This window comes from Glycine max, chromosome 18 (assembly GCF_000004515.6).
Source record: "Glycine max cultivar Williams 82 chromosome 18, Glycine_max_v4.0, whole genome shotgun sequence".
Lineage (NCBI taxonomy): Eukaryota > Viridiplantae > Streptophyta > Magnoliopsida > Fabales > Fabaceae > Glycine > Glycine max.
This window is the reverse complement of record NC_038254.2, coordinates 27352832-27367016: the sequence shown is the minus strand read 5'-3', so window position 1 is coordinate 27367016 and position 14185 is coordinate 27352832. Positions and strand designations below refer to the sequence as shown.

General features: G+C 35.4%; 1 protein-coding gene across 1 annotated transcript; it reads right to left on the bottom strand.

Annotated features, from left to right (window-relative positions):
• Positions 1–13098: 13098 nt before the first annotated feature.
• Positions 13099–13896, bottom strand: LOC100779326 (lectin 7). The gene has a single exon (XM_003551250.3). The coding sequence runs from the start codon at positions 13894–13896 to the stop codon at positions 13099–13101; it is 798 nt and encodes a 265-aa protein (XP_003551298.1).
• Positions 13897–14185: the final 289 nt, after the last annotated feature.

The following is a 14185-nucleotide window of genomic DNA, read 5'->3' as shown; positions in this document are numbered from 1 at the left end:
GGCAAAAGATTGGCTATACTACCTTGCTCCCAGGTCCATTTTCAGCTTGGATGACCTTAAGAGGGTGTTCTTGGAGAAATTCTTCCCTGCATCTAGGACCACTACCATCAGAAAAGACATTTCAAGCATAAGGCAACTTAGTGGAGAGAGGTTGTATGAGTACTGGGAAAGATTCAAGAAATTGTGTGCAAGTTGTTCTCACCACCAGATTTCTGAGCAACTCCTTCTGCAATATTTCTATGAGGGACTTAGCAACATGGAGAGGAGTATGATTGATGCTGCCAGTGGTGGATTAGTGATATGACCCCTGCTGTGGCTAAGAATTTGATTGAGAAGATGGCTTCCAACTCCCAACAATTCAGTGCAAGAAATGATGTTATTGTCCTTAGAGGATTCCATGAGTTGGCCATGGATTCATCTTCATCTGCTGAAAATAAAAAACTTGAGGGAAAACTTGATGCCTTGGTCAACCTAGTAACTCAGCTTGCCATGAATCAGAAATTTGCACCTGTTGCAAGAGCCTGTGGTCTATGTTCTTCTGTAGATCACCATACAGATCTCTGTCCTTCTTTGCAGCAATCTGGAGTCAATAAGCAACCTGAAGCTTATGCTGCAAACATTTATAATAGACCTCCTCAATGGCAAAACCAACAACAGCAGAATAATTATGATCTTTCAAGCAACAGATACAATCCAAGTTGGAGGAATCATCCAAATCTGAGATGGACAAGTCCTCCACAACAACAACAGCTTGTCCCTCCTTTTCAGAATGTTGCTGGTCCAAGCAAGCCATATGTTCCTCCTCCAATACAGTAGCAACAACAACAGTAGTCACAACAAAGACAACAAGCAACTGAGGCTCCTCCTCAACCTTCCTTAGAAGAGTTAGTGAGGAAAATGACCATCCAGAATATGCAATTTCAGCAAGAGACAAGAGCCTCCATTCAGAATCTAACAAATCAGATGGGGCAGATGGCTACTCAGTTGAACCAAGCTCAGTCCCAAAATTCTGACAAATTGCCTTCATAAACTGTGAAGAATCTGAAAAATGTGAGTGCCATCACCTTGAGGTCTGGCAACCAAATTCAAGTGCCTCCACCAGTAGCAGCACCTACACCTGAAAAAGAGGATGAGATAGTTGCACAAAAGAGAAAGCTTCCTAACAAAAATTTTCATGCAGGTGGACCTTCTTCTAGTAATTATGACTTACAACAGCCTCTTATCCCTCTTCCATTCCCACCTAGAGCAATCCCAAACAAAAGGATGGAAGAAGCGGAAAAGGAGATCTTGGAGACCTTCAGAAAAGTAGAGGTGAACATACCTCTACTAGATGTCATCAAGCAGATTCCAAGATATGCCAAGTTTCTAAAGGAGCTGTGCACCCACAAAAGGAAGCTCAAAGGCAATGAAAGGATTAGCATGGGTAGAAATGTGTCAGCATTGATAGGTAAATATGTTCCTCACATTCCTGAGAAATGTAAGGACCCAGGTACTTTCTGTATACCTTGCATTATTGGGAACAATATATTTGAGAATGCCATGCTAGATCTAGGAGCATCAGTTAGTGGCATGCCTCTGTCCATTTTCAATTCTTTATCTCTTGGACCTTTGCAATCTGCATGTGGTGATTCATTCGGCAAATAGAAGTGTTGCTTATCCCGCAGGTTTCATAGAGGATGTGCTTGTTCGGGTTGGTGAACTTATTTTTCCTGATGATTTTTATGTTCTTAATATGGAAAAGGGATTTTCCCATGGTTCAAATCCAATTATTTTAGGCAGACCATTTATGAAAATAGCCCGAACCAAGATAGATGTTTACGTTGGCACATTGTCTATGGAATTTGGTGATATTGTTGTTCATTTTAACATTCTTGATGCCATGAAACATCCATCTTAGGATCATTCTATTTTTCGTGTTGAGATAATTGATCAGATTATATGTTTGATTTTGATTCTGTTCTTCATGGTAGGAAACATCCATTTTTATCTGATTTGCATACTTGTCATTCCTTATGCATTGAATCTGAACCTGAGTTTGAATTTGATCCTGTGTCTGACTTTTATGCTGAGAGTGAATTTGAATTTAAGTCTAGTGTTGTACCTCTTGATGTCGATTTTTTAGAGTCGGAATGCACTAACCATGTTGTAGGAAGTACATATACTTCTGACTTGCTTTATGAGATACAGGCTGAGGAACCTTCTTCTACTCCTACCCTGGTTCCTCCCACTGTTCAGCCACCACCCACACCAGAGTTGAAGCCTTTACCAGTAACCCTCAAATATGCTTACCTGGAGGACAAGGAAAAATTTCTGGCAATCATCTCTGCATCCCTTGTTGCTGCTAGTTCTCAAGAAGCACAAGAAAGCCATTGGATGAACTTTACCAGACACTCCTGGTATTAGGCCATCTACCTACATGCATAGGATACTTGTAGAGGATGGAGCTAAGCCAGTGAGGCAGCCACAGCGGCGACTCAACCCCGTCATTCTAGATGTGGTGAAAAAGGAAGTGACCAAGCTCTTACAAGCTGGAATCATCTACCCCATTTCTGACAGCCAGTGGGTGAGTCCAGTCCAAGTGGTTCCTAAGAAGACAGGCCTCACAGTGATCAAGAATGAAAAGGATGAGCTTATTCCCATAAGAGTGCAGAACAGCTGGCGAGTCTGCATTGATTATAGGAGGCTGAATCAGGTAACTAGAAAAGATCATTTTCCCCTGCCTTTCATTGATCAAATGCTTGAGCGCTTGGCAGGTAAGTCTCATTACTGTTTTCTTGATGGTTTTTCTGGTTATTTACAAATTCATATTGCTCCTGAGGATCAAGAAAAGACCACATTCACCTGTCCCTTTGGCACTTTTGCCTATAGGAGGATGCCCTTTGGCCTATGCAACGCCCCTGGTACCTTCCAACGGTGTATGCTTAGCATTTTCAGTGATTTTTTAGGGGGTTGCATAGAGGTGTTTATGGATGATTTTACTGTTTATGGATCCTCTTTTGATGCATGTTTGGATAGTCTGGATAGAGTTCTTAATAGATGCATTGAAACTAACCTTGTGCTGAATTTTGTAAAATGTCACTTCATGGTAGAACAAGGTATAGTTTTAGGGGGCATATAATTTCGAATAGGGACATAGAGGTAGACCCTGCAAAAATAGATGTTATTTCACAATTTCCTTACCCCTCTTGCATGCGAAAGGTTCGTCCTTTTCTTGGTCATGCAGGGTTTTATAGGCGCTTTATCAAGGATTTTAGCAAAGTGGCCCTTCCACTATCTAATTTGCTGCAAAAGGAGGTGGAGTTTGATTTTGATGACCAATGCAAAGAGGCTTTTGATTGCCTCAAGTGTGCAGTGACTACCACCCCTATCATTCCAGCACCTGATTGGACAGCCCCATTTGAGTTAATGTGCGATGCATCCAATTACGCATTGGGGGTTGTCCTTGCTCAAAAGATTGATAAGTTGCCTCGGGTGATCTACTACGCTTCCAGAACTTTGGATGCTGCTCAAGCAAATTACACTACCACAGAGAAGGAGGTATTAGTGATAGTTTTTGCTCTTGAAAAATTTCGTTCATATTTGCTTAGTACTCGTGTTATTGTTTATACTGACTATGCAGCTCTAAAGTACATGTTGAAGAAGTCTGAATCAAAGCCTAGATTGATCAGGTGGATGCTTTGGCTCCAAGAGTTTGATTTGGAGATCCGTGATCGGAGCGGTGCATAGAACCTCATGGCTGACCATCTGAGTAGGATTGAGCGTGTGCTTGAGGACTCACCCATTCAGGATGATTTTCCAGATGACCATTTCTACATTATGTATAGTATTTCTGATTCCTTCCCCACTCCCTGGTTTGCTAATATTGTGAATTATTTGGTTGCTTCTGTTTTTCCTCCCTTAGCATCTAAAGCTCAAAATGATAAAATTAAGAGTGATGCTAAGCATTATATTTGGGATGACTAAAACTAATAAAGGGAAATGCTTACTCTAGTCCTAAGTAATAGTGGGAGCCTCAAACTTTATATTTTCCAGCTTGAACAAGTAATTGAAGTAAGCTAAAGGTGGAGTAACTTGATGCACCAAAAGCTATGAAGGTTATTGAACTTAAAAGTGTGTTTGTCTTGTCTTTCTATTTCCCATAGTAGCTGCCTAAGATGAATTTGAGCTTGCTCTTTTAATAGGCCTAAATGTCTTCTAATTAGTTTGAGTGCAAATCATTCATTAGATGAATCAAGATGTTTAGTTGAAAGTGAAAGTTATCCATGTACTGAAACACATGTTACTTTGATGTTTACATAATTACTATATTCTTACCTCCTGTCTTGCTAGCTACCAGAAAGCATAAATTATATAAAGGAGCTAAGAATACAATAGATACTTGAGCTACAAGTGGTAAACTGGAGGCTGAAACTTCGAGCTCTTAAGTCTCATTATATAGGCAACCTATATTGTCAAAAAATGTGTTTAAATATGTCAAGTTTTCAACCACATGTAGTACTTGCAAAGGCATTTTTCTCTTGAGGTAACAAGTGAAATCTTTGATGAGAAATTCTGAAGTCCTTAAATAAATAGGCCAAACACTTAACAGGAAGTAGTGGCTTACCTTAAGGTGAGTGATCAATGAATTATTGGAGCACCTAGGTCACATCCCTTACAATTTTTTTCTTTTCTTTTGGGCCTTGGAAAAATGCTTCATTTTTTGAGTATCTACATTATCATTCTCTTTGAGTGCTTACACACATAAGTTGGTATTTAAGGATATAGTAAATTGATGTGTTTACTGCGTGATTAACTTGGGAGAAGAACCAAGACATACATTATAGAGACAATGTCTCATGCTGCTTAAAGGAAATTTGAACACACTACACTATGCACACATGCCAAAGCACATAAAAAAATAAGCCTAAGGTTAGTTAATGATTGGCAGACATAAATTGCTCATTGGCAGATATAAATTGGTTCGATGTTTATTTTCATAATCAGGTAGTTAAAATCACTTTTCTAAGACCTTTCATATGCATGTTTTTTTTTTGTTTAGTCTATGTCAGATCAAATTGAGCAAATAGGGGTCATAGTATAAACTCAATAGACGGTTTGTTTTATTGAAGATATCATTTATTTATATTTGTTAATACAGATCTAACATATTTAGTTTGATCAATGATATTCCATGTGTTTTTAAAGTTGTGGCTGACAGGAAACCAGTTAAGGACAAGCCAACTACGAATGGTGGAAGCAAATCTAGGGAAATGCCAAGGTTAGTGTATTTCTTTCCAGGTGTAATTGTTTGTTTGTTTCTTGAGTAGCAACACTCTTTTAAATACACTTATTAGCTGAAATTGTTAGGAAATCACAAATTTATCAGTCACATTTCTTATTTAATTATACAAAAAATATCTTTTTAATATATTTTTTTATTATATAAAATGTGTTTGATTTGGTTATATATCAAACATAAAAAGTTTTGAAAAAACTGATTCCCCACCACCAAGGCCACAAACTTCTCCACAATATATATTCAGGAGTCATGACTAACCAAACCCACTAGGCATAGGCAATGGCGATGATGCAAACTCAGTGGTCACCCTTTTCTATCCTATCAATACTATTATTTAACAAAGATCAAATATTAAAACATAGCACTAATTTCAGATTCAGGCATATCCTTTCAAACCCGTGATGATCAATTCTCATTGATCTTAAAAAAAATACTCATGTTGTTTACAATTTTTTCTTTTGTTTGTGAGGTGAATATAATACAGATCTTGCAGAGTGATATATATATATATATATATATATATATATATATATATATATATATGGCAAGCTTGAGTTGAGGTTAGTATCTTGCATACTAATTGAAACGACGGACGATTAAATTACATTTTAAAATAATTCTTATTTTTATATAAATTGTAAATAAAATCAGTGCATAATAAACTGTAGAATTGTGTAATTTAGTTTTTTCTTAGCTAAAATTTATATTAATCATATATTAATATACAAATTAAAATCAAATTTTTAAGATAGCATATTAATTCCATTGAAAAGTCGAGAATGTCAAGAATAATAGTGAAACTTAGTTCCTTCATAATTAAAATTTATATTAATCATGTATAATTTTATAAATGAAAATTAAAATTTTAAAATAACATGAATTTTTTGTCAAAAAATAAAATTAACTTTAAAAGTCGAGAATGTAAAAAAAATGAATAATCAAAGTTTTTTTTCTCTCTTCACAACTATCTGAACTTTGTTTTTTGGTCTGCTAGCTCCCACACATGTGCCTTAGGCAATGGCGCCTCCAGTCTAGGTGTACTTAATTTGATGTACTTAATAGGATGTCTCTTGTGTGTTTATATGTACAACATTTGCATATTCAGTCTATCATGCCAGCTCCTAGTACATCGACTACCATAGTGGATGGAACTGAGAACCATGTTGATGATACTTAGGTTGATCATCCTCATGACATGTCAAAGGACCATTAACTCCTGGTTATTTTAGTTTGATTATGTCATGTTAGTTATGAATTTGAACTTTATTAAACTTTGAAAACTTTGAATTTGCACTTTTTCAATCTTTAAAATAGAACTTTGTTATTAGATGTATTCACTCATTATGAATGTCCACTTATATTTATAAGTTTGATTATCCAATTTAATTTAAAATTATATTTACAGTCGATATATTAAGTAGGTCAAAATGTAATATGGAAAAATAAAAAATACAACATATTTTCGTTTAGTGATTGAATCTGCGGCCGATATTGTATTTTTAATCAGTTTAATATTTAAAATCAAAAATTGAATAGCGACTGAATTAGCAACCGAAATGCATTTTATTCTAAAATTAATTATTTACTAGCGACCAAACTAGCGACTGAAGTATTTTTTATGTATTCTATTATAAACTTAGCCACTGAATTAGCGACCAAAAGTCATTTTTTTTAATTTTATTTTAAAATTAATTATTCAATAGATAATGAAAATTATTTTTATTTCATTTATATTTAAAATTAATTATTCAAAAGCCACCAAAAATAGCCACCAAATATTATTTTAATTTATTTTACATTTAAACTTTTATTTTTTATTAGCGACCAAATTTGGGACAAAGTATGCTGAATTGTTCCCAAGCAAAATAACAATCAAATATGTAGTGATCAAATTTTACTTTCTTGTGACCAAATGTGTCGGTCTCTAAGTACCGACCAAAATGGTATTTGGTGACTAATGACTTAGTGACTAGGGTTTTTGCGACCACAACATTTGGCGCTATTTTGGTCGCTGTCAGTTTTTGCGACTGAATTTCTCAGTCGCTAAATCATGTTCTTTTTTAGAATCTTTGGTCCCTACTATATACTGTCTTCTTTCCGTGTTTAAATTGGATAAAGCTTGTATTTTTCTCATAGATTGGACATGCGTGATGTCCTTTGACACTATATCCAGTCAAATTTTCATATGTTGAAAAGTGATTAATGGTACAAAAAACAATAGTACGCAACTTGAAGGTCTACTGTAGATTCTTATCCCACACATCAACCCCATCTTCCAACAATTTTTTCAAGTCTTCGATTAACGAACTTAGATACACATCAAAATCATTCCTTGGCTACCTTAGACCCGCAATCCTCATACAAAGCAATATGTACTTTCGCTTGATGCATAACCAATGAGGAGGGTTGTAAATCATCAGCAAAGCAGGCCATGAATTATGGTTAGTGCTTAAGTTATCAAAAGGATTCATTCCATCTGAAGCAAGATCAAGCCTAAGGTTTCTTGGGTCGTTCGCAAAATCTGGATACAAACGATCAATTGTCTTCCATTGTGGAGAATCAGTTGATTGTCGAAGCAGTCCATCAGTTTTCTACCATTTGCATGCCACGTAAGGTTTTTTGTGTCATGCACATTAGCAAACAATCACTTAAATTGTGGTATTACTGGAAGATACCAGCACCTTTGTTGGACAACTGTTGTTTGTTGTTGCATCATCACTGCATTCGTCTTCTTTCTCTTTGTATCGTGATGCCCCTCATGTAGGGCACTTACGCATTTCTGCATAATGATTTCTGTACAAAATGCAATCATTAGGGCATGCATGGATTTTTTGGTACTCCATTCCCACTGGACATAAAATCTTCTTAGAATCATTTTTTATTTTCTTATACAAAGGTGCATGTGCTTGCTGAAAACCGTCTTGCCCAAGGTCGCGAATCATGTCTTCTATACGATGTCCAATGTCTTCATGAAGAGGCTTAGTTTGAGGGACAATTGGCATGTATGGCAATTCACCATGCCATATCCATTTTGTGTAAGAAGGAATGATCCCATCACATATAAGATGTGATCTTATGTCATTTATCGTTTGGCGTCTCCCATTCCCACATTTAACACAGGGATAGAAAAATTTCCCATGCAAAGAAGTTGCATTGCATTCTATAAATACCAGGAATTGTTCAACCCCACTGTCATACTCATCACTAATGTGTGATGCTTTTATCTAACTTTGATCCATGTTTCTCCTTTGCTGTGACACTTAATGAAGTTATCCGGCATGCACAAAAATCTCATTTTTTCATTAAAGGTATGGCCCTATCCCATTCAAGACGACATTTTTTATAGTATCTTCATACGTAAAGGGTAATTGTCTTTTGTTAAATTTGACGAAATTTTGACAGCATTTTGCATTGGTCTCCAAGTACACGAGATGAAAATGATGACATGTCATCATCCAACACACTCAAATATGCACTCGGAGAACAAAGTGAAATGCACTATACCAAAATATCGTCAAATTTAAGAAAAGTCAATTATCCTATACGTATGAATCTATAAAAAATTAGTTTTCCTAAACTGTCCAAACGAACAATTCAAGATTGAATACATTGATTAATGCAAACTATTCATATTAATTGTTGTATTCAATCTCAAACGATAAACTAAGGTTCACTCGCAATGCGCATAAATGGTTATATAAAACAATAGTCATATATCAACAAGCATATAATAACCACAGGAGTGGGACAAACAAATACATACCTCGAAAAATGATCATTAACAAAATCAAGGAGTGGGAAGACGGCAGTTCTATGGTTTGCACAACTATGGACTCAAGTATACTGATTGTAAAAAAACACTTAACTTCGTTAGTTTGAGTCAAAAACTTGTACCTACTACCAAAACCATTTGCTAAAGATTGAATAGTAAATGAGGCAGAGAAATTGAAACACTATTGTTTTCTTTTTAATTGGTTAAGGATGACCAAAAATAGTGACAAAAATATAACCAAAAAGTAAACAAAACAACAAGCTATTGATGACATGTGCCTTTCAGTTTGTACCCTGTACTTTAAAGCTGAAAGTGACTAACTTTTGCTTAACTTTACAAAACAACAATGGACTTGTGCCTTTCAGTTTTATTTTCCATTTAGAAATTGATTTGTTTATAATTTTCAAAAATATTCTACAAGTTGGACTGTGAGGAAAATTGGGATCTGAGTTCATGAATTCAAGAGTTGGTGGCTTTGTTCATAAAAAAAAAATGTAGGTTGACATTGTGTTTTAAAGAAAGTGAACAATTTATGTATAATCAGTGCTTACATGAACTGTTTATTTAACATGGGTGGTTACATGAATAAAAAAATGTAAATTTTAAAGGGTAAAATAGTCATTGTAAAAATGAAAACCAAAGGGTAGTTACCAGGATCATTTCAATTTTGAAAAATTTCTTTTAACCAAATGCAATATTAGTCAGTCTTATTTTATAATAGTCAATGCCATAAAGCTTGAAAATTAATTACATTCAACATTTTCATAAATTGCACATTCATTTTCTTAAAATTGTAGATAATTTTTTATTGAGAGTGAAAACACACTACTGCAAAACAGACATTTAACGACGGTTAATAGAAACATTTAAGAACGGTTAATAGAAATTTTTACATCAAACGTCATTAAAAGTTGAGACTTTTAATGATGGTTATAAAGTAACCGTCGTAGAAAAGCCAAACTTTCTAAGACGATTGTTAGCAAAAGAATCGTCTTAGAAAGTATAATTTCTAAGACAGTTCTTACCTAGGACCATCTTAGAAAGTACCCTTTCTAAGACGTGCTTTAGGTTTGGCTATGATGATCACACGTGACTTACTCCTAGAGTAATAATTTAATCTTTTGCATGTGTCTGTGTAATTTATTATTACTGTTAAACTAAAAGCATGTGTTTTATGTAAAAGCATAGAGAATAAAAACATTGAATTCTTATAGAGACTAAAATTGAATTGAGATATTTCAAGAAATCAAAAAGTATATTTGACCGTAAGGTAGATTTAAGGTACCTATATTCATGGCTGGTGGAAGTGGATATTGAAGTAGGAGCACAAACTGATACAAGGCATTTGAATGCACCAAACTCAAGTACATAGCACCTTTCACAACTGCAATACCCAAAATTTTCTAATTAATAACAACAAATAGTAGTATGCACAATTGACATTATTAGAAGTACTCAAAAGTTCTGTGAGCAATCCCACCTAATGATCCCTTAAGATTTTTAGTGCCAGAGATTAAAAAAGTTTCATGGTTCAAAATAGACCTGCTAGTTGTACATTTGTGTGTTTGTATGCACAAGGCGTTAATTAAGCCAATTTTTTAAAACTCATACTCATCTTTAAATTCAAACAAATTCAGCGATATATATATATATATATATATATATATGATCATAAAGCACTCCCACAGTGTTCAAGGTTCCAAGGAACATCACAGTAGAGAACATGGGCCCCAAAAGATCAAATAAATCTTGCTGTTTTTGGCTGTCAACCAAATTAGTTCAGAAAAATAATTAATTAGTAGTCAATATTAATTAACTTGAAAAAGTTTACATGAAATTTAAATGTGAAAGATCATAATTAAGAATACCAAACACATAGTCATGAGAGCAAATTAATCCATCTTTGGTTTCAATATTATTGACAAATAGAACGGATATGTAAACTATTAAATAACTTACATATTTTCTGCTTTTCTCCAGAAAATTAGACCAAACATTACACCATAGGCTAATGTGAAGAAGAATCGAATTCCATTATATGGAGGATTTCTCCAATATGACCAATATTGCTTCCAAAGACAATACTTTTATGTTTCCATATTATACATTATTTGGTATAATCATGTAGCCCATTGAAGTTTCATAATTTTTTTTCTAAAAGTTTAGATACTTTATGATACATATTGGTGAAGTATTTAAGAGTATTGGTATCAGAATACCTTAAGTAAATTAAAGTATTGATTTATCATAAATTGTGCAACACACATAGAAGCAGTTGTAGCATCAAGGCCAGATGTTGGTTCATCAATGAAAATGATTGAAGGGTTGGCAACCAATTCTACAGCAATAGTAAGCCTTTTCCTTTGTTCCGTTGATAGACCATCTATGCCTTGAAGACCCACAAGTGCATCTTTGATTGGTTTAAGCTCAACCCATTCCATAACTTCTTCAACAAACATATGCACCCCAAACAAAAATGAAATAAAGGCATTGATCGAGTTCGATTAGGATATACTATATAACTTTACATGACTCCAAGTGAAAAATCAAAATATTGCATCCTTGTGAATTCAAACTCAAAGTGGTAGTTTAGAATTCATTCCTTCTTATCTTATTATTTAGACTTAAATATATTTTTTTCTTGAAAAATTATTGAATTTTATATTTGTTCTTTATAATTTTTTTCTTGACTTTTGTTTCCTAAAAAATGTCAAAAACCATTCAAAAATTCATACCCTACACCAGATTTTAGAAATTCAATTCACCCTCTACATAAAGCTTTTTTTTTAAAGGCAAATATTAGGGACCGTGGTTCTTGAGGTATTGACCGAAGGTGTTCCAGTCATGGCGCTTCTGGTTCTCGTAGCGGCTGCTGCTGGTGATGGAGGTGGAAGCACAAGCTACCCTATTAGCCTATTTACATTGCTTCTGATTACGCCGTCACCTGCGCCTCCTTCCGCTCCGACGCCATTCTCCTCGCCGCCTCCGACCTCTCTGACCTCATCTAGGTCTTCAACGTCAAGTCCTACACCGCCCTTCGCCGCCTCAAGTCCCACTCTTGCCTCGTCTGCTTCGTTCACTTCCCACGCCTCGACAAGCTCCATGGGTCTTTCAAGATCTTGAGGAAGATTGGCCAAGTGGCTTATCAACTTGAGCTACCTCCCTCTGGTGAAGAGAGAAACGACGTTGGTTTGCATTAGAACTTTAGGGTTTTAATTTGCAAAACTCAGGAAGAGTATTAAATAAGGTTAGGTCTGAGAGAGGCTCGTGGTACGCATTTCCTTTCGCATTCTACGTCGATTTTCCAAGAACCGATGTCGTAATGAATTTTCAAAGATGGGTTTATCAACACCGTCTTTAAAATTTTCTAATTATTTACAAAAATGTCATTGCTTTACTTACGACATCGATTTTTATACAACCATTGTAAAATCTGCGTCGTAGTAAAGCGCTTTCTAGTTGTGACATCACTTTTTTTTTAAACATCACCTATTAGTCAACTAATTATTGATAATTGTTTTCTTAAAAAATTACTGATAATTATTTCATTTTAAATAAATTCTTTAAATAATTCTAATAATATAAAATTTTATTAACACTAAAAAAATTATGCCCTCTAAAAATGCAGTCCTAGGCCGATGCTTACCCAGACGTTGTTCAAGGCCTCCATTAGATTCAACCACTGTTTCAGCTCAAACACTATATATAGAGCATGAAATGCAGCTAAATCAGTGTGACTGAAGAATCAAGAGATATTCTCATGGCTTTTGTGATTTAATTAATTGTGTTGTTTTTTTTATTGATAATAGTGTATAGTGTCTTTGGCACGGGTCTTATACTTTAAGATACCCTTTCCATGTTCAATTAAATTTTGGCTTAAAATAAAAATAGAATTTTCATCAAATTCAATTTCATTAAACATTAAATTTATTAAGAATACATCACTAGTAAGCAAATAAAAAAGTAAACAACATTAGACTTTTTTTTATTAAAAATATCATGAATCTCCCTCTTTTTATGCCATAGACCATAGTGGGGCATAACTGTTTTAATAGAAGCTAGACGTGAAGGTCCAAGAGAAAATCTTGTGTATTTCAACCAATTGTCCTGTGGCACCTGAGAACCCAACTGTAACCCATTCTGGCAGAACAGTTCTCAAATCAATCACAAACGAGAGGCTAGTCGCATTCACTTTGCTTCCAGGGTATGTTACAAGTACGTTTAAACTCTTGCCAACGGGCTCATAGTTCAAATTCGCATATGCAACAAACCCATTCACAGCATTTCCAGTTTCCCATTTTCTCGTCGCCACCGAAGCAATGGAGTTAACATCAATGCCCACATGGGCAGAGGGAGGGTCCCAGGGGTTCCCACTGAAAGAGTCTAATTCAACGGCCACTATTTGGTTTTTGTATACATTTAGGGCATAGTTAGGGCTGAAGAGTCCGAGGAATCCACCACTTGAGTTGTTGGGGATGTTGGAGTTGAACGGTGCGAGGAAGAAGGCGATGCCGTCGCCAAAGAGTCCAGGAACATTCGGCATAACGACGAAGGAGAAGGTTGTGTTGAAACCGGCGAGCTTGCCGGTTTTGGCGTCCCAAAGGTGCACGGGTGCAGCGTAGGACGCTCTACCAACGCTGTTGGGGGCAACAGGTGTGAGCTTTATGGCGCCTTCTGAATTGACATAGGCATCGCCTTGGAGGGTGATGTCGTTTGTGTAGGAGCCAAAACTAGGGAATGAGAAAGAAACTGATTTAACGTTGTGGACCAACGCAAGGAAGGAAATAATGAGCACGAGAATAGAGAAGAGGGTTTGTGTTTGAGCCCTTGAGTTTTTGATGGCCATGTTTCAAAAATTTTCAACTAGTAAATTAATTTGACTAATGTTAATTTTGTTGATGCGGAGGATGCCATTGCTAATGTTCCACATTATATATATTCAGCTTTCAGGGAAAGCATGGTCTAAGAATAAGAATAAGGGAGGAAAAGGCCAAAAAAGTTGATGATGAAAATGATCAAGGAAACTAGGCAGGCCAGCGGCCAGCAAAGAAACTTAAAACATTAATTTATAATTTTATATCATAAGAAGCCAAATGGCTTACATAGAACATTGACTGTGTTTGAACTAGTAAAGG